Here is a 21,529-nt window from a genome sequence, read left to right on the forward strand (position 1 = left end):
TAGTCCTGACCCTGCCCTGCTCCACTTGTCCACATGTCCGTGGTTAAGTGGACATTGGGTACAACTGCATTTTTTAGGACACTGGTGAGTCTTTTTCTGACGTCCGTGTACATTCTCGGTATCGCCTGCCTAGAGAAGTGGAACCTAGATGGTATTTGGTAACGGGGGCACACTGCCTCAATAAATTGTCTAGTTCCCTGTGAACTAACGGCGGATACCGGACGCACGTCTAACACCAACATAGTTGTCAAGGACTCAGTTATCCGCTTTGCAGTAGGATGACTGCTGTGATATTTCATCTTCCTCGCAAAGGACTGTTGAACAGTCAATTGCTTACTGGAAGTAGTACAAGTGGGCTTACGACTTCCCCTCTGGGATGACCATCGACTCCCAGCGGCAACAACAGCAGCGCCAGCAGCAGTAGGCGTTACACGCAAGGATGCATCGGAGGAATCCCAGGCAGGAGAGGACTCGTCAGAATTGCCAGTGACATGGCCTGCAGGACTATTGGCATTCCTGGGGAAGGAGGAAATTGACACTGAGGGAGTTGGTGGGGTGGTTTGCGTGAGCTTGGTTACAAGAGGAAGGGATTTACTGGTCAGTGGACTGCTTCCGCTGTCACCCAAAGTTTTTGAACTTGTCACTGACTTATTATGAATGCGCTGCAGGTGACGTATAAGGGAGGATGTTCCGAGGTGGTTAACGTCCTTACCCCTACTTATTACAGCTTGACAAAGGGAACACACGGCTTGACACCTGTTGTCCGCATTTCTGGTGAAATACCTCCACACCGAAGAGCTGATTTTTTTGGTATTTTCACCTGGCATGTCAACGGCCATATTCCTCCCACGGACAACAGGTGTCTCCCCGGGTGCCTGACTTAAACAAACCACCTCACCATCAGAATCCTCCTGGTCAATTTCCTCCCCAGCGCCAGCAACACCCATATCCTCCTCATCCTGGTGTACTTCAACACTGACATCTTCAATCTGACTATCAGGAACTGGACTGCGGGTGCTCCTTCCAGCACTTGCAGGGGGCGTGCAAATGGTGGAAGGCGCATGCTCTTCACGTCCAGTGTTGGGAAGGTCAGGCATCGCAACCGACACAATTGGACTCTCCTTGTGGATTTGGGATTTCAAAGAACGCACAGTTCTTTGCGGTGCTTTTGCCAGCTTGAGTCTTTTCAGTTTTCTAGCGAGAGGCTGAGTGCTTCCATCCTCATGTGAAGCTGAACCACTAGCCATGAACATAGGCCAGGGCCTCAGCCGTTCCTTGCCACTCCGTGTGGTAAATGGCATATTGGCAAGTTTACGCTTCTCCTCCGACAATTTTATTTTAGGTTTTGGAGTCCTTTTTTTACTGATATTTGGTGTTTTGGTTTTGACATGCTCTGTACTATGCCATTGGGCATCGGCCTTGGCAGACGACGTTGCTGGCATTTCATCGTCTCGGCCATGACTAGTGGCAGCAGCTTCAGCACGAGGTGGAAGTGGATCTTGATCTTTCCCTAATTTTGGAACCTCAACATTTTTGTTCTCCATATTTTAATAGGCACAACTAAAAGGCACCTCAGGTAAACAATGGAGATGGATGGATTGGATACTAGTATACAATTATGGACGGGCTGCCGAGTGCCGACACAGAGGTAGCCACAGCCGTGAACTACCGCACTGTACTGTGTCTGCTGCTAATATATAGACTGGTTGATAAAGAGATAGTATACTCGTAACTAGTATGTATGTATAAAGAAAGAAAAAAAAACCACGGTTAGGTGGTATATACAATTATGGACGGGCTGCCGAGTGCCGACACAGAGGTAGCCACAGCCGTGAACTACCGCACTGTACTGTGTCTGCTGCTAATATATAGACTGGTTGATAAAGAGATAGTATACTCGTAACTAGTATGTATGTATAAAGAAAGAAAAAAAAAACCACGGTTAGGTGGTATATACAATTATGGACGGGCTGCCGAGTGCCGACACAGAGGTAGCCACAGCCGTGAACTACCGCACTGTACTGTGTCTGCTGCTAATATATAGACTGGTTGATAAAGAGATAGTATACTCGTAACTAGTATGTATGTATAAAGAAAGAAGAAAAAACCACGGTTAGGTGGTATATACAATTATGGACGGGCTGCCGAGTGCCGACACAGAGGTAGCCACAGCCGTGAACTACCGCACTGTACTGTGTCTGCTGCTAATATATAGACTGGTTGATAAAGAGATAGTATACTCGTAACTAGTATGTATGTATAAAGAAAGAAAAAAAAAACACGGTTAGGTGGTATATACAATTATGGACGGGCTGCCGAGTGCCGACACAGAGGTAGCCACAGCCGTGAACTACCGCACTGTACTGTGTCTGCTGCTAATATATAGACTGGTTGATAAAGAGATAGTATACTCGTAACTAGTATGTATGTATAAAGAAAGAAAAAAAAACCACGGTTAGGTGGTATATACAATTATGGACGGGCTGCCGAGTGCCGACACAGAGGTAGCCACAGCCGTGAACTACCGCACTGTACTGTGTCTGCTGCTAATATATAGACTGGTTGATAAAGAGATAGTATACTCGTAACTAGTATGTATGTATAAAGAAAGAAAAAAAAACCACGGTTAGGTGGTATATACAATTATGGACGGGCTGCCGAGTGCCGACACAGAGGTAGCCACAGCCGTGAACTACCGCACTGTACTGTGTCTGCTGCTAATATATAGACTGGTTGATAAAGAGATAGTATACTCGTAACTAGTATGTATGTATAAAGAAAGAAAAAAAAAACCACGGTTAGGTGGTATATACAATTATGGACGGGCTGCCGAGTGCCGACACAGAGGTAGCCACAGCCGTGAACTACCGCACTGTACTGTGTCTGCTGCTAATATATAGACTGGTTGATAAAGAGATAGTATACTCGTAACTAGTATGTATGTATAAAGAAAGAAGAAAAAACCACGGTTAGGTGGTATATACAATTATGGACGGGCTGCCGAGTGCCGACACAGAGGTAGCCACAGCCGTGAACTACCGCACTGTACTGTGTCTGCTGCTAATATATAGACTGGTTGATAAAGAGATAGTATACTCGTAACTAGTATGTATGTATAAAGAAAGAAAAAAAAAACACGGTTAGGTGGTATATACAATTATGGACGGGCTGCCGAGTGCCGACACAGAGGTAGCCACAGCCGTGAACTACCGCACTGTACTGTGTCTGCTGCTAATATATAGACTGGTTGATAAAGAGATAGTATACTCGTAACTAGTATGTATGTATAAAGAAAGAAAAAAAAACCACGGTTAGGTGGTATATACAATTATGGACGGGCTGCCGAGTGCCGACACAGAGGTAGCCACAGCCGTGAACTACCGCACTGTACTGTGTCTGCTGCTAATATATAGACTGGTTGATAAAGAGATAGTATACTCGTAACTAGTATGTATGTATAAAGAAAGAAAAAAAAACCACGGTTAGGTGGTATATACAATTATGGACGGGCTGCCGAGTGCCGACACAGAGGTAGCCACAGCCGTGAACTACCGCACTGTACTGTGTCTGCTGCTAATATATAGACTGGTTGATAAAGAGATAGTATACTCGTAACTAGTATGTATGTATAAAGAAAGAAAAAAAAACCACGGTTAGGTGGTATATACAATTATGGACGGGCTGCCGAGTGCCGACACAGAGGTAGCCACAGCCGTGAACTACCGCACTGTACTGTGTCTGCTGCTAATATATAGACTGGTTGATAAAGAGATAGTATACTCGTAACTAGTATGTATGTATAAAGAAAGAAAAAAAAACCACGGTTAGGTGGTATATACAATTATGGACGGGCTGCCGAGTGCCGACACAGAGGTAGCCACAGCCGTGAACTACCGCACTGTACTGTGTCTGCTGCTAATATATAGACTGGTTGATAAAGAGATAGTATACTCGTAACTAGTATGTATGTATAAAGAAAGAAAAAAAAACCACGGTTAGGTGGTATATACAATTATGGACGGGCTGCCGAGTGCCGACACAGAGGTAGCCACAGCCGTGAACTACCGCACTGTACTGTGTCTGCTGCTAATATAGACTGGTTGATAAAGAGATAGTATACTACTAATATTATATACTGGTGGTCGGGTCACTGGTCACTAGTCACACTGGCAGTGGCACTCCTGCAGCAAAAGTGTGCACTGTTTAATTTTAATATAATATTATGTACTCCTGGCTCCTGCTATAACCTATAACTGGCACTGCAGTAGTGCTCCCCAGTCTCCCCCACAATTATAAGCTGTGTGAGCTGAGCAGTCAGACAGATATATAATATATATTAGTGATGAGCGAGGTTCGGTTTTACTCGGTTTTACTCGGTTTTACTCGGTTCTCAAAACGGCATCTTATTGGCTATCCAAAACACGTGACATCCGTGAGCCAATAAGATGCCGTTTTGAGAACCGAGTAAAACCGAGTAAAACCGAGTAAAACCGAATCCGCTCATCACTAATATATATAGATGATGCAGCACACTGGCCTGAGCCTGAGCAGTGCACACAGATATGGTATGTGACTGACTGAGTCACTGTGTGTATCGCTTTTTTCAGGCAGAGAACGGATATATTAAATAAACTGCACTGTGTGTCTGGTGGTCACTCACTATATAATATATTATGTACTCCTGGCTCCTGCTATAACCTATAACTGGCACTGCAGTAGTGCTCCCCAGTCTCCCCCACAATTATAAGCTGTGTGAGCTGAGCAGTCAGACAGATATATATAATATTATATATAGATAATAGATGATGCAGCACACTGGCCTGAGCCTGAGCAGTGCACACAGATATGGTATGTGACTGAGTCACTGTGTGCTGTGTATCGCTTTTTTCAGGCAGAGAACGGATTATAAATAAAAGTGGTGGTCACTGGTCACTATCAGCAAAACTCTGCACTGTACACTACTGAGTACTCCTAATGCTCCCCAAAATTAGTAAATCAAGTGTCTCTCTAATCTATTCTAATTCTAAACGGAGAGGACGCCAGCCACGTCCTCTCCCTATCAATCTCAATGCACGTGTGAAAATGGCGGCGACGCGCGGCTCCTTATATAGAATCCGAGTCTCGCGATAGAATCCGAGCCTCGCGAGAATCCGACAGCGTCATGATGACGTTCGGGCGCGCTCGGGTTAACCGAGCAAGGCGGGAAGATCCGAGTCGCTCGGACCCGTGAAAAAAAACATGAAGTTCTGGCGGGTTCGGATTCAGAGAAACCGAACCCGCTCATCTCTACTGATTTGATCATTGGTCGGCCACATCGGGCAGTGTATGCACTGCTGCAGCCAACCACCTGACAAAACCGCTGTTCCTTCAAAGGGGAGGAATGGGGAAATGTTTCCTCCCCAGGCGAAGGAAAGCAGATATTGTGTGACCATACACTGTGAGATATATGCTGGCTTTCAATCAGTCTGACAGACATTTTATCTAACAGTGTATGCCCAGTCTAAAGAGGTCAAGTGGAGAGATGTTGCCCATAGCAACCAATCCGATTCTAGCTTTAATACATCTAGTACAGTCTAGAAAGTGGTAGCTAGAGTGTGATTGGTTGCTATGGGCAATGCCTCCACTTGTCATCTTTAGAAGGTTTGACAAATTTCTACCTAAATGCTGTTCTTTCTCTACTAGGATGATGTGGGCTGCAGGAGCTGTAGCTGCAATGTCAAGTATTACCTTCCCAGCTATCAGCGCTGTGGTGTCTCGCAATGCAGATCCAGACCAGCAGGGTGAGTTATTGATGTGTGGTGTTTGTAGGTATGACATACATGAAAGGGAACGGGATGAGAGTGTGGCATATTAATGTGAAGTGAAGAAGTCATTATTTGCAGTGATGAGATGCTTCTATTGGAAAAAAGGGGATAGCACATACATATTTCAGGAGGCTGATTCATAGGTGGGCATTCTTTTTTCAAACTGATCTTGCAATTTGTTTCACACTGTGCATGCTCCGTAGCCATATCTCAGCTTGCAGCTTAGTGGATGTAACTGGGAGTTTGCAAGTAGCATAAGTGTGCTGAAGGCATGCAGGCAGAATGGCAGGATATGCAAAAGTGAGCATCGCAGAGAACTGAGTGATCTCTTGCAGAAGGTATATAGAGCTGATGCTAATGTACGCTGATAGTGATGACTGCTAGTTTCACAAGTGGATGGATGGGGACAGTGCAGTAGCATAGATGCAGCGCCAACATTGAATAAAGGTGGATCTCTCTAATAAATCTGGAGTACACAATTCAGCTGCATCTGTGGTTAATTTGGTGTGAATCTGAATCTGCACCTGTTATCAGTTGAACCAAAGGTTCTTTGGATAACAAGGAGTTAATTAAACCATTCAGACAAATACTCCAATTAAAAATTTTTGTTATACAAAGATTGAAAGGTGTAAGTCTAATGATTATAAACCGTTGAATACAGTGATTATATGTATCAGTAAAATTATTAGTATATGTTTGTAAATAACACACTAAATATTGTGAATTATAAGTTACAAAATATAAACAAACTTAAACAATGCACTTAACTGAAGGTGGGAACACACTAGAAAGATATATCTGCAGATCAATTGATCTGCAGATATATCTATGGACGGATCGGGCAGTGTGCTGTGCATACACACTGCCCGATCCGTCGGGGACTGACGTCATGAACTGGGTGGGCGTGTACACACGCCCGCCCAGTTCAGCTATCAATCACCGCCGGCCACCGCAGCATGTGTACGGGCGGTCGGCCGACCGCCGTACACACACAGCGACGCGCCAATATATCGGTAGACGCGAATATATCGGTAGACGCGATACGTCTGTGAACGACGGAGTTCACAGACGTATCGGCCGTACACACTGGCCGACGGACCCGCGATATATCGGGCGTTCAAGAGAAAGGCCGATATATCGGCCAGTGTGTACGGGCCTTGGCATCTGCGAGACAGAGAGAGAGTATGCCAGCACACACCCAGCGCCATCTTACACTGGAAACCAATTCCCAGATAATATAGCGCCTTTATATATAATTACTGTGTAATAAACTCACTGCGCCTTACAAGTGCCCCCCCCCCCCCCATCTTTTCAGCCCTGTGTCACCGTGTTCAGCAGGGGAGAGTCCGGGGAGCCAGCTTCTCTGCAGTACACTGTGGAGAAAATGGCACTGGTTAGTGTTGTGGGACCAAGCTCCGCCCCCTCCAGCGGCAGGCTTCGGTCCCGCTCAATTTCGTATAACTGGCGGGGGATTCTTATAACTACTGCCTCCGCAGCCTATATATACTTATATGCCAGTCCTAGAGGTTTATATTGCTGCCCAGGGCGCCCCCCCCTGCGCCCTGCACCCATCAGTGCCTGCTCGTGTGTGTTGTGTGTGGGAGCAATGGCGCGCAGCGCTTACCTCAGGGAAGATCTGAAGTCTTCTGCCGCCTTTGAAGTCTTCTTTTCTTCTTATACTCACCCGGCTTCTATCTTCTGGCTCTGTGAGGAGGACGGCGACGGTGGCGCGGCTCCGGGACGAACTGTGAGGGGAGACCAGGGTTCCGACTCCCTCTGAAGCTAATGGTGTCCAGTAGCCTAAGAAGAAGAGCCTATCACTTAAGTAGGTCTGCTTCTCTCTCCTCAGTCCCACGATGCGGGGAGCCTGTTGCTAGCAGTACTTCCTGAAAATAAAAAACCTAACAACATTATTTTTTCAGAGAAACTCTGGAGAGCTCCCTGTAATGCACCCAGTCTCCTCTGGGCACAGGAACTAACTGAGGTCTGGAGGAGGGGCATAGAGGGAGGAGCCAGTGCACACCCATTCTAAAAGTTCTTTATAGTGCCCATGTCTCCTGCGGAGCCCGTCTATACCCCATGGTCCTTACGGAGTCCCCAGCATCCTCTACGGACTAGGAGAAAAAGATTTACCGGTAGGTTTAAAATCTTATCTTCACAAGAGGCAAGTATAACTTTACAGCAGGCCATCCAAAAACTGGTACAGACTCAAGTCATTGTTCCATTTCCACCTCATCTGCACAACAAGGGGTACTATTCCAACTTGTTTGTAGTACTGAAACCGGACGATTCGGTACAGCCGATTCTGAACCTCAAGTCCTTGAAGCCGTTCTTAAGAGTGTTCAAGTTCAAGATGGAGTCTCTGAGAGCGGTGATCTCAGGTATGAAGGAGGGGGAATTCCTAGTGTCTCTGGATATCAAGGATGCGTACCTTCACATTCCGATCTGGCCGCCTCATCAGGCTTATCTACAGTTTGCACTGCAGGACTGTCACTACCAGTTCCAGGCCCTGCCATTTGGTCTCTTCACAGCACCGAGGGTATTCGCCAAAGTGATGACAGAGATGATGTTTATACTCCGCAAACAGGGAGTGAATATAATTCCGTACCTGCACGATCTTCTAATAAAGGCGCCGTCCAGAGAGAGGTTGCTGGACAGCATTGGTCTCTCAATCCAAGTTCTCCAGGATCATGGGTGGATTCTAAACCTTCCGAAAGCTCACCTAGAGCCAACACGGAGGCTTCCATTCCTGGGAATGATACTGGACACGGAGTCGCAGAAAGTGTTCCTTCCGTTGGAAAAGGCATTGGTAATCCAGTCGATGGTTCGGGATGTCCTGAAGCCAACCCGGATATCGGTGCATCTATGCATTCGCCTTCTGGGGAAAATGGTGGCCTCTTACGAGGTGTTTCAATACGGAAGGTTTCACGCAAGACCCTTGCAGCTCGATCTGTTGGACAAATGGTCCGGATCGTATCTTCACATGCACCAGAGGATCCGTCTGTCGCCAAAAGCCAGGATCTCCCTTCTGTGGTGGCTACAGACTTCTCACCTCATCTGAGGTTCAGAATTCAGAACTGGATCCTGTTAACCATGGACGCAAACCTCAGAGGTTGGGGAGCAGTCACCCATGGGGTGCAGTTTCAAGGAAGATGGTCAAGTCAGGAAGTCATCCTTCCAATCAACATTCTGGAACTCTGGGCAATATACAACGCCCTTCTGCAGGCCTCTTATCTTCTTCAAGATCGGGCCATTCAGGTCCAGTCGGACAATGTGCTTGCAGTGACGTACATAAACCGACGTGGCGGAACGAAAAGCATAGCAGCAATGTTAGAGGTGTCAAGAATTCTCCTCTGGGCAGAAATAGACACTGTGGCATTGTCAGCGGTCTTCATTCCAGGAGTAGACAACTGGGAAGCAGACTCCCTCAGCAGACACGACCTGCACCCGGGGGAGTGGGGCCTTCACCCGGAAGTGTTCAGGTGCTTGACACGTCGATGGAGATATCCACAAATCGACATGATGGCCTCTCGTCTCAACAAGATGCTCAAGCGGTATTGTTCCAGGTCGAGAGACCCACAGGCAGTGGCGGTAGACGCTCCATGGGTCTATCAGATGGTGTATGTGTTTCCTCCACTTCCTCTGATCCCAAGAATTCTAAAAAGAATAAAATGGGAAAAGGTTCAAGCAATACTCATTGCTCCCGTCTGGCCAAGGAGGGCCTGGTATGCGGACCTTCTGGAGATGCTCCTCGAAGATCTGTGGCCTCTACCTCTTCTGCAACAGAGCCCGTTCGTCTATCAGGACTAACCGAGGCTACATTTGATGGCATGGAAGTTGAACGGCTGAGTCTAGCCAGAAGAAGGATCTCTAACAAAGTTATCCCGGCTATGATCCAGGAAGGGAGTAACGTCTAAACATTACCACCGTATTTGGAAGAAATACGTCTCTTGGTGTGAGAGCAGAAATTATTCTTCGGTGGAATTTTATCTGGAACGTTTCCTGCTTTTTCTGCAGGCAGATGTGGATGTGGGCCTATGTCTGGACTCCATAAAAGTCCAGATTTCGGACTTGTCCATTTTCTTTCAAAAACAATTGGCTTCTCTCCCTAAGGTCCAGACGTTTTGAAAGGTGTTCTGCACATCCAACCTCCCCTTTGTGCCTCCCACGGCACCTTGGGATCTCAATTTGGTGCTGCAGTTCCTCCAATCGGACTGGTTTGAACTGTTACAGGTAGTGGATGTAAAATATATTACGTGGAAGACCGTCACACTGTTAGCCTTGGCTTCAGCAAGACGTGTGTCGGAGCTGGGGGCTTTGTCTCACAAAAGCCCTTTTTTAATTTTCCATGAGAACAGAGCTGAACTCAGAACTCGTCAGCAATTCTTCCTAAAGTGGTGTCTGCGTTTCACATCAACCAACCTATTGTGGTTCCGGTTGTCACAGACACCTTTGCTACTGCAAAGTCTTTGGATGTTGTGAGGGCTTTGAAGGTATACGTAAAGAGGACAGCTTGTCACAGGAAATCCGACTTGCTGTTCATTCTCTAGGATCCCAATAAAGGGGGTCATTACGACGCGTTCGCACGCAGCGGTTCTTCGATGCGGTGCGAACGGTTCGGGACTGCGGCTGCACAGCGCCTGCAATGCGCACGCGCATTGTTATCCAGCGATGGACATCGCCAGGCAGCGCCGCCGCCAGTGCAGAAAGTGATTGCAGCGGCGATCGCATGAAGACTGACAGGCGGGAGGCGTTCTGGGACGGCAACTGACCGTTTTCAAGGTGCAGTGAGGCGAATGCAGGCTGATCCAGGCGTGTGGAGGGCGGATGTCTGACGTCAATCCCGGGACCTTTGTCGCTGGATCAGTCAGACAGGGTAAGTAACTCTTACCCTGGTCTTGTTTTGCAGGAAACTTTTTTAGCATAGCAGGGCTGCACAAGCGATCGCAGCCCTGCTATGCTAAAATACACTCCCTCATAGGCGGCATCAAGTTGATCGCACGGGTAGCAAAAAGTTGCTACATGTGATCAACTTGGAATGAGGGTCAGAATTGGGTGTCCTACTTCTAAGCAGACAATTGCACGCTGAATCAGGCTCACTATCCAGCATGCTTATTCCACGTCAGGTTTGCCAGTTCCAAAATCTGTACAGGCCCATTCTACTAGGCCGTGGGCTTTTCCTGGGCGGCTGCCTGGGGTGTCTCGGCTTTACAGTTCTGCCGAGCAGCTACTTAGTCTGGTTCGAACACGTTTGCTAAGTTTTTCAAGTTCGATACTTTGGCCTCTGAGTACCTTCAGTTTGGTCAATCAGTTCTGCAGGAACCTCTCCCACCCGGTTTGGGAGCTTTGGTACATCCCCATGGTACTAAATGGAACCCCAGTATTTTCTAGGACGTAAGAGAAAATAACGGTAAATCCTTTTCTCGTAGTCCGTAGAGGATACTGGGCGCTCGCCCGGTGCTTCGTTCTTCCTGCACTGTTACTTGGTTAAGTATTGTTGGTTCAGCTGTTGTTGTTCCTGTTTAAAGTTGGGTTAGCATAGCTTTCCTCTGGTTTGTGTGTGCTTGTTCGGAATCTCACCACTATCCTTTATATCCTTCTCCCAAAGTATGTCCGTCTCCTCAGGCACAGTTTCCTAGACTGAGTCTGGTAGGAGGGGCATAGAGGGAGGAGCCAGCCCACACTATCAAAGTGCCCATGGCTCCTAGTGGACCCATCTATACCCCATGGCACTAAATGGAACCCCAGTATCCTCTACGAACTACGAGAAAAGGATTTACCGGTAGGTAATTAAAATCCTGTTTTTCTACTTCGGTGTCCACGATCTCCACAGGGTTAACCTTGGGTATAGGCTTGTGAAGACCAGGAATGGCACCAAACAATTAAGCTTTATTAGCCTCCCAGGATGCACTGGTCTCCTCTCCCCTCATACCCCACCCCATGCATGCCAGCAAGGAGCCAGTCACACTGAAAAGGGGCTGCACACTGCAGCCCAGGCTTTTAACTTTCGTTGATGATTTTTTTTTTTTATGATTTTTTTTGAGCAGTCAGTGCCTGGCAGTCCCACAGGATCCCAGCACTGATACTCCAACACCTCCACCGGGCCACGACACCACAACTGGATGCGTGATTTCGGTTGGACCCCTGGCGTTCATCTTCACTAGGAGACGCACAGGGGCACCCAGCACTGCAACCTGATCACATTGAGGGACAGGTAGGGCAGGTTCACAGGCAGGCAGGAGAACCGGTGGTGACATTCAGTATAGGTAAGGCCAGCGCTTCCCCAGCGGCCACTCCCCAAGTCCAGGGCGCCATTCCACAGCAGTCTCCCTGCCCTGGGCTGCTTCTGCCTCATCCTCCTCCACAGAGAGACGCTGTGCAGCCATTACCTGAGCGCTGTGGGTCTCCAGGAGCAGTGGGCTGACTCTCCCTGTATACCTCTACCACATAGCAGGTTATACAAAGCGCTGTATCCTACCAGTCTCTTCCACAGAACAGGGTATTTGATATCAGTGCCCACTGCAGTTAAATTGTTTATTCTGCACTGTATGTGACTTTTGTGCTAGTACTGCTGCATGTTTCACATCTCTTTACTATCTATGTTATTGCTTTCCATTTTCTTTCAATAACCCTTGAAAACTGGTGTGTTTTAGGTTGATTTTGCCACTCTGTACTCTATATTGTATATTGTGTGCCCACTTTGTCACATACTATTACTGTTACATGCTGTTCATTGCCATATTTGTGTGTGTACACTTTATATCTGCCATGTCTAACAAATTTATGACCAAGCAGACGGGGGCTTCTACCTTGGTGGTATGTAAAACATGTAACTTGGAGGTTTTACCTCAGCAATTGTCGCATGATTGTTTGCCCACAGCCTGTCTGGTGCCTCACAGCACTTGTGCAGGAACCCCCATGGGCATCTTTCACTACATTGCTGACAAAAATTGCTGACCATATTACTACCCCACCCACGGCTCCTCCTATGTGTATACCACAACCACTGCAGCCCTCAATGGTTCCCCCTATGGGATTCCAACAGTCATTACAGCCTTTTTATCAGGCAATTGCAGCCCCACCCGTCCCTCCTACATGGTTGAACTCGTTCTGTACCTCGATACAGAGCTTGGCTGCTTCTTCTGCTGCATTTCAGAGCATGATGCAGGGTCAGGGTACACTACCCACACCCTCTAGATCTAACCGTGCTGTGTCTTCCTCACAGTCTACTCCCCTCTCTGATTCGGAAGAATCATCAGTTACTGCTGATCATGCTAAGGTTTCATTTGCTGAATCCCCCTCTGGGAATAAGGAGGCCCCACCTAAATTTCATGTGGCTGGATTAATTAGGGCGATCAAATTCTCACTTCAGATGGAAGATGCTGAACCAGCCCCTGCTACTAAATATCCTCTGCGCAAACAACAGAAGGTAGTTATAGCTGTGTTTCCACACTCGGACCACTTCTCAGAAGCCATGAACGAGGCATATAAAACTTCCACTAAGAAATTTACGGCCCCTAATAAGCTCAGCTCCTTTTACCCGTTGGCATCAGTTGGTAGATTGTACAAAGACTCCGCAGTGTGGCAGCGATGCAGGAGGTAACTCAGATTCTTGTCTGGGTGGAACTCCACCTTCCAGCCATCTTCGCAAATATTAATTCCGGGAGTCCTCAACTGGGAAGCGGACTTTTAGTCCACAGGACATTCACGAGAGGGAATGGTCTCTATACCCAGAGGTCTTTCATATTCTGGTTTCCACACTCGGACCACTTCTCAGAAGCCATGAACGAGGCATATAAAACTTCCACTAAGAAATTTACGGCCCCTAATAAGCTCAGCTCCTTTTACCCGTTGGCATCAGTTGGTAGATTGTACAAAGACTCCGCAGTGTGGCAGCGATGCAGGAGGTAACTCAGATTCTTGTCTGGGTGGAACTCCACCTTCCAGCCATCTTCGCAAATATTAATTCCAGGAGTCCTCAACTGGGAAGCGGACTTTCTTAGTCGACAGGACATTCACGACGGGGAATGGTCTCTATACCCAGAGGTCTTTCATATTCTGGTGCAGAAATGGAGCCTTTCAGACTTCTATCTCATGGCCTCCAGACACAACTACAAGGTTCCAGTGTACAAGGCCAGGACATGAGATCTTGAAGCGAGCTTCGTGGATGCACTCACAGTCCTGTAGAATTTTCCTCTGGCCTATCTCTTTCCTCCAGTGTTTCTCCTTCCCAGAATACTGAGGAAGTTTAAAAAGGACGGCGGCATTATCATACTGGTGGCTCCAGCATGGTCCAGATGCCATTGGTTCGCAGCTCTACTAGATCTCTCCATAGACGAGCCCTTCCCTCTGCCTCTTCATCCAGACCTGCTCTCCCAAGGGCCCTGCCTCCATCCGGACCTACCTCGCCTGTCTGTGATGACGTGGCTTTTGAGACATCCCTTCTAAGGGGAAAAGGCTCCAGTGAGGTGGTTCAAACTATGCTTCTGGCTTGGAAACCATCCTTGGCTCGCATTTATCACCCGATTTGGCACTCCTATTTTAAGTGGTTTGCTCATCGTCACTACGACACTATAGTTCTCAGGATCCCTAGACTGTTAGCCTTCTTGCAGGCAGGCCTAGCCATGCGTCTTCGCCTGGCTTCTCTCAAGGTCCAGGGCACAGCCTTGTCAGTCTGGTTCCAGCAGAGACTGGCTCCCTTACCCGATGTGCGTACCTTCCTTCAGGGGGTACTCCGAATACTGCCTCCATTCGTCCTTCCAAAAGCTCCTTGGGACCTGTCATTGGTTCTTCAGGCTTTACAACGCGGTCAGTTTGAACCACTGGAAACGGTAGACCTCAAGTGGCTCACTGCTTAGACTCTTTTTCTGCTAGCTATTGCACCAGCCCATAGAGTCTCTGACTTGGGAGCTCTCTCTTGTTGCTCCCGATTTCTGATATTCCACCAGGACCGAGCGTCCCTTTCGCTAAAAGTGGATACCTACCTAAGGTATGGTCTAAATTTCATATCAACAAACTAATTTTGATACCGGCCTTCCAAGAACCTAGTCTCTCTTCGGAGGAATCCTCGTTGGATGTGGTCCGTGCTCTCAGGAGTTACGTGGACCATACTAGTTCTGTTAGGTAAACAGATGCCATATTCATCCTCTATGAATTCCACAAGCGGGACTGGCCTGCCAATAAACAAACTTTGGCATGTTGGCTTCTTATGACCATCTCACAGGCTTACACACAGCACAGGCTGATCTTCCTGTTCCAAGTACAGTTTCTGCTCACTCTACTCGCTCTGTGGGCCCTTCGTGGGCAGCATGCCATGGAGCATCTGCTGAACAATTACACAAGGCTGCTACGTGGTCTTCTTCCCACAGGTGTCTTAGGTTCTATGCCTTTGATACTTTGTCTCTCAGGATGCAACCTTTGACCGCCAAGTCCTCCTTTCAGCTTAGGAGCTTTCCCTCCCTATTACAACTGCTTTGGGACATCCCAAGGTTAACCCTGTAAAGACCATGGACCCTGAAGAAGAAAGAGTTATTGTAAAACCTGCCTTTGCTAACTCTTTTATTCTTCTTCTAGGTCTATGGGATCCATAGGGCACCCACGCTGATGCACCACGCTTCAATTGGTTGCCTTTATGGTCTCCAGATCCCTTCTCTTCTCTATGAAAGTGTGATTTTCTGTGCGTACGATTCTTTTCTCCTCTCTCCAGCTCCTGCTTTAGGCTTGTTAACTAAAACTAAAGTGCCTGAGCATGGGGGCGGGGGATGAGAGGAGAGAAGCCCAGTGCATCCTGGGAGGCTCACAAAGCTTTATTGTTCTGTGCCAGTCCTGGTCTCCATCAGCCTATACCCAAGGTTAACCCTGCGGGTCCCATGGACCTCGACGAAAAAGAGTTAACGAAAGTAAGTTTTACCATAACTCTTTTTTATTATAATTATTATTATTAAAGAAAAATTCCTTGGTTTCTAGACTGTTCTAAAGTGCCCCATACACTTATGCGTCCACATGTCGCAGGCGATCACCCCGGCAGCCTCCCGGAGGGCAGGATCGCCCAAGATACATCGTATGCTGTCCTTTTGCATGCAATGTATCCTGGGCGATCCCATCCATGCCCCCAGGTCGGACCTGATTGAATGTGCAGCACTTTCAATCTGGAGGATCCGATCCGATGCTCACGGGACCGCGCATTGGATCGGATCGGAAACACCTCCAAAATGCCAGATTTCATCCGATATATCGGGAGAATGCCCGAAATCGGATGAAATCTGGCATTATCGCTCTAGTGTATGGGGCCCTTAAGTCTGCTACAATACTTGGCGGTGTACTGAATAGACATTGTTTTCTGGTGCATGACAATATTATAACGATGGCAACTTTTAGCGAATCTATTGCTAAATATTATACAGGTTGAGTATCCCATATCCAAATATTCCGAAATACGGAATATTCCGAAATACGGACTTTTTTGAGTGAGAGTGAGATAGTGAAGCCTTTGTTTTCTGATGGCTCAATGTACACAAACTATGTTTCTCTGACGTCCTAGTGGATGCTGGGAACTCCGTAAGGACCATGGGGAATAGCGGCTCTGCAGGAGACTGGGCACAAAAGTAAAAGCTTTAGGACTACCTGGTGTGCACTGGCTCCTCCCCCTATGACCCTCCTCCAAGCCTCAGTTAGATTTTTGTGCCCGGCCGAGAAGGGTGCACACTAGGGGCTCTCCTGAGCTTCTTAGTGAAAGTTTAAGTTTAGGTTTTTTATTTTCAGTGAGACCTGCTGGCAACAGGCTCACTGCATCGAGGGACTAAGGGGAGAAGAAGCGAACTCACCTGAGTGCAGAGTGGATTGGGCTTCTTAGGCTACTGGACACCATTAGCTCCAGAGGGACCGAACACAGGCCCAGCCTCGGAGCTCGGTCCCAGAGCCGCGCCGCCGGCCCCCTTACAGAGCCAGAAGCAAGAAGAGGTCCGGAAAAATCGGCGGCAGAAGACATCAGTCTTCAACAAGGTAGCGCACAGCACTGCAGCTGTGCGCCATTGTTACTCAGGCACACTTCACACTCCGGTCACTGAGGGTGCAGGGCGCTAGGGGGGGGGGCGCCCTGAGCAGCAATGTAAAACACCTTGGCTGGCATAAATACACCACATATAACCCCCAGGGCTATATGGGTGTATTTTAACCCCTGCCAGAACTCACAAAAAAAGCGGGAGAAAAGGCCGCCGAGAAGGGGGCGGAGCCTATCTCCTCAGCACACTGGCGCCATTTTCCATCACAGCTCCGCTGGAAGGACGTCTCCCTGACTCTCCCCTGCAGTCCTGCACTACAGAAAAGGGTAAAAAAGAGAGGGGGGCACTAATTTGGCGCAGTTTTGATACGAACAGCAGCTATAAAGGGAAAAGCACATTTTATAGTGGTATTCCTGTCTATATATAGCGCTCTGGTGTGTGCTGGCATACTCTCCCTCTGTCTCCCCAAAGGGCTAGTGGGGTCCTGTCCTCTATCAGAGCATTCCCTGTGTGTGTGCGGTGTGTCGGTACGATTGTGTCAACATGTTTGAGGAGGAAAATTAGATGGAGGCGGAGCAATTGCCTATTATACAGTTGTCACCCCCTAGGGAGTCGACACCTGAGTGGATGAGCTTATGGAAGGAATTGCGTGACAGTGTCAGCTCTTTACGACAGACAGTTGACGACATGAGACAGCCGGCTACTCAGCTTGTGCCTGTCCAGGGGTCTCAAACGCCATCAGGGGCTTTAAAACGCCCGTTACCTCAAATGGCAGACACAGACACGGATACTGACTCCAGTGTCGATGATGAGGAGACATACGTGACTTCCACTAGGGCCACACGTTACATGATTGAAGCAATGAAAAATGTATTGCATATCTCTGATAATACAAGTACCACTAAAAAGGGTATTATGTTTGGTGAGAAAAAACTGCCTGTAGTTTTTCCTGTATCCGAGGAATTAAATGAAGTGTGTGATGAGGCGTGGGTTTCCCCCGATAAAAAACTGATAATTCCTAAAAGGTTATTGGCATCGTACCCTTTCCCGCCAGAGGATAGGGCACGTTGGGAAACACCCCCTAGGGTGGATAAAGCGCTCACACGTTTGTCTAAACAGGTAGCACTACCCTCTCCTGATACGGCTGCCCTAAAGGAACCTGCCGATAGAAAGCTGGAGAATATCCTAAAATGTATATACTCTCACACGGGTGTTATACTGCGACCAGCAATCGCCTCAGCCTGGATGTGCAGTGCGGGCCTGGCGTGGTCGGATTCCCTGACTGAAAATATTGATACCCTAGATAGGGACAGTATATTACTGACTATAGAGCATTTGAAGGATGCATTTCTATATATGCGTGATGCACAGTGGGATATTTGCCGACTGGCATCAAGAGTTAGCGCGCTGTCCATTTCTGCAAGAAGAGGTTTATGGACGCGGCAGTGGTCAGGCGATGCGGATTCTAAAAGGCACATGGAAGTATTGCCTTATAAGGGGGAGGAGTTATTTGGGGTAGGTCTATCAGACCTGGTAGCCACGGCAACTGCTGGAAAATCCACATTTTTACCCCAGGTAGCTTCTCAACCTAAGAAGACGCCGTATTATCAGGCGCAGTCCTTTCGGCCCCATAAGGGCAAGCGGGCAAAAGGCGCCTCATTTTTGCCCCGTGGCAGAGGGAGAGGAAAAAGGCTGCAACAAACAGCCAGTTCCCAGGAACAAAAGCCCTCTCCCGCCTCCGCAAAGTCCTCAGCATGACGCTGGGGCTTTACAAGCGGACTCAGGCACAGTGGGGGCCCGTCTCAAGAAGTTCAGTGCGCAGTGGGCCCACTCGCAAGTGGACCCCTGGATCCTTCAAGTGGTATCTCAGGGGTACAAATTGGAATTCGAGACGTCTCCCCCTCGCCGTTTTCTAAAGTCTGCTTTACCGACGTCTCCCTCAGACAGGGAGGCAGTATTGGAAGCCATTCACAAGCTGTATTCCCAGCAGGTGATAATCAAGGTACCCCTCCTACAACAGGGAAAGGGGTACTATTCCACACTATTTGTGGTACCGAAGCCGGACGGCTCGGTGAGACCAATTTTAAACCTAAAATCCTTGAACGCTTACATACAAAGGTTCAAATTCAAGATGGAGTCACTCAGAGCAGTGATTGCAAACCTGGAAGAAGGGGACTATATGGTGTCTCTGGACATCAAAGATGCTTACCTACATGTCCCAATTTACCCTTCTCACCAAGGGTACCTCAGGTTTGTGGTACAGAACTGTCACTATCAGTTTCAGACGCTGCCGTTTGGATTGTCCACGGCACCCAGGGTCTTTACCAAGGTAATGGCCGAAATGATGATACTCCTTAGAAGGAAGGGAGTTTTAGTTATCCCTTACTTGGACGATCTCCTGATAAGGGCAAGATCCAGGGAACAGTTGGAAGTCGGGGTAGCACTATCTCAGATAGTGCTGCGCCAGCACGGTTGGATTCTCAATATTCCAAAATCACAGCTGATCCCGACGACACGACTTCTATTCCTAGGGATGATCCTGGACACAGTCCAGAAAAAGGTGTTTCTCCCGGAGGAGAAAGCCAGGGAGTTATCCGAACTAGTCAGAAATCTCCTAAAACCAGGCCAAGTCTCAGTGCATCAATGCACAAGGGTCCTGGGAAAGATGGTGGCTTCTTACGAAGCAATCCCATTCGGCAGATTCCACGCAAGAACCTTCCAGTGGGATCTGCTAGACAAATGGTCCGGGTCGCATCTTCAGATGCATCAGCGGATAATCTTGTCACCAAGGACAAGGGTGTCTCTCCTGTGGTGGTTGTAGAGTGCTCATCTTCTAGAGGGCCGCAGATTCGGCATTCAGGACTGGGTCCTGGTGACCACGGATGCCAGCCTGAGAGGCTGGGGAGCAGTCACACAGGGAAGAAATTTCCAGGGCTTGTGGTCAAGCCTGGAGACATTACTTCACATAAATATCCTGGAGCTAAGGGCCATCTACAATGCTCTAAGCCTAGCAAGACCTCTGCTTCAAGGTCTGCCGGTGCTGATCCAGGCAGACAACATCACGGCAGTCGCCCACGTAAACAGACAGGGCGGCACGAGAAGCAGGAGGGCAATGACAGAAGTTGCAAGGATTCTCCGCTGGGCGGAAAATCATGTGATAGCACTGTCAGCAGTGTTCATTCCGGGAGTGTACAACTGGGAAGCAGACTTCCTCAGCAGACACGACCTCCACCCGGGGGAGTGAGGACTTCACCCAGAAGTCTTCCACATGATTGTGAACCGTTGGGAAAAACCAAAGGTGGACATGATGGCGTCCCGCCTCAACAAAAAACTAGACAGGTATTGCGCCAGGTCAAGGGACCCTCAGGCAATAGCTGTGGACGCTCTGGTAACACCGTGGGTGTACCAGTCAGTGTATGTGTTCCCTCCTCTGCCTCTCATACCCAAGGTACTGAGAATCATAAGAAGGAGAGGAGTAAGGACTATACTCGTGGCTCCGGATTGGCCAAGAAGGACTTGGTACCCGGAACTTCAAGAGATGCTCACAGAGGACCCGTGGCCTCTACCTCTAAGAAAGGACCTGCTCCAGCAGGGACCCAGTCTGTTCCAAGACTTACCGCGGCTGCGTTTGACGGCATGGCGGTTGAACGCCGGATCCTGAAGGAAAAAGGCATTCCGGATGAAGTCATCCCTACCCTGTTCAAAGCCAGGAAGGATGTAACCGTACAGCATTATCACCGTATTTGGCGTAAATATGTTGCGTGGTGCGAGGCCAGGAAGGCCCCTACAGAGGAATTTCAACTGGGTCGTTTCCTGCATTTCCTGCAAACAGGACTGTCTATGGGCCTAAGATTAGGGTCCATTAAGGTTCAAATTTCGGCCCTGTCGATTTTCTTCCAGAAAGAACTGGCTTCAGTTCCTGAAGTTCAGACGTTTGTCAAGGGGGTACTGCATAAACAGCCTCCTTTTGTGCCTCCAGTGTCACCTTGGGATCTCAATGTAGTTTTGGGGTTCCTAAAATCACATTGGTTTGAACCACTCTCCACTGTAGACTTAAAATATCTCACTTGGAAAGTGGTTATGCTGTTAGCCCTGGCTTCAGCCAGGCGTGTCTCAGAATTGGCGGCTTTATCCTATAAAAGCCCTTACCTAATTTTTCATACGGACAGGGCAGAATTGAGGACTCGTCCTCAATTTCTCCCTAAGGTGGTTTCAGCGTTTCACTTGAACCAACCTATTGTGGTACCTGCGGCTACTAGGGACTTGGAGGACTCCAAGTTGCTGGACGTAGTCAGGGCCCTGAAAATATATGTTTCCAGGACGGCTGGAGTCAGGAAATCTGACTCGCTGTTTATCCTGTATGCACCCAACAAGCTGGGTGCTCCTGCTTCTAAGCAAACTATTGCTCGTTGGATTTGTAGTACAATTCAGCTTGCACATTCTGTGGCAGGCCTGCCACAGCCAAAATCTGTAAAAGCCCATTCCACAAGGAAGGTGGGCTCATCTTGGGCGGCTGCCCGAGGGGTCTCGGTTTTACAACTTTGCCGAGCAGCTACTTGGTCAGGGGCAAACACGTTTGCTAAATTCTACAAATTTGATACCCTGGCTGAGGAGGACCTTGAGTTCTCTCATTCGGTGCTGCAGAGTCATCCGCACTCTCCCGCCCGTTTGGGAGCTTTGGTATAATCCCCATGGTCCTTACGGAGTTCCCAGCATCCACTAGGA

At 48.3% G+C, this 21,529-nt stretch overlaps 1 protein-coding gene across 1 annotated transcript in view; it reads left to right on the forward strand.

Moving 5' to 3' along the window:
• The window catches only part of LOC134903454 (hippocampus abundant transcript 1 protein-like), a 158,153-nt gene that overhangs the window by 115,334 nt on the left and 21,290 nt on the right, over window positions 1–21,529 (forward strand). Inside the window, exon 9 of the mRNA XM_063914467.1 lies at window positions 5,683–5,780. Coding sequence (XP_063770537.1) covers window positions 5,683–5,780 — 98 coding nt within the window. The remainder of the gene's footprint in view (window positions 1–5,682; window positions 5,781–21,529) is intronic.

Source organism: Pseudophryne corroboree, chromosome 1 (assembly GCF_028390025.1).
Source record: "Pseudophryne corroboree isolate aPseCor3 chromosome 1, aPseCor3.hap2, whole genome shotgun sequence".
NCBI classification, from domain to species: Eukaryota; Metazoa; Chordata; class Amphibia; order Anura; family Myobatrachidae; genus Pseudophryne; species Pseudophryne corroboree.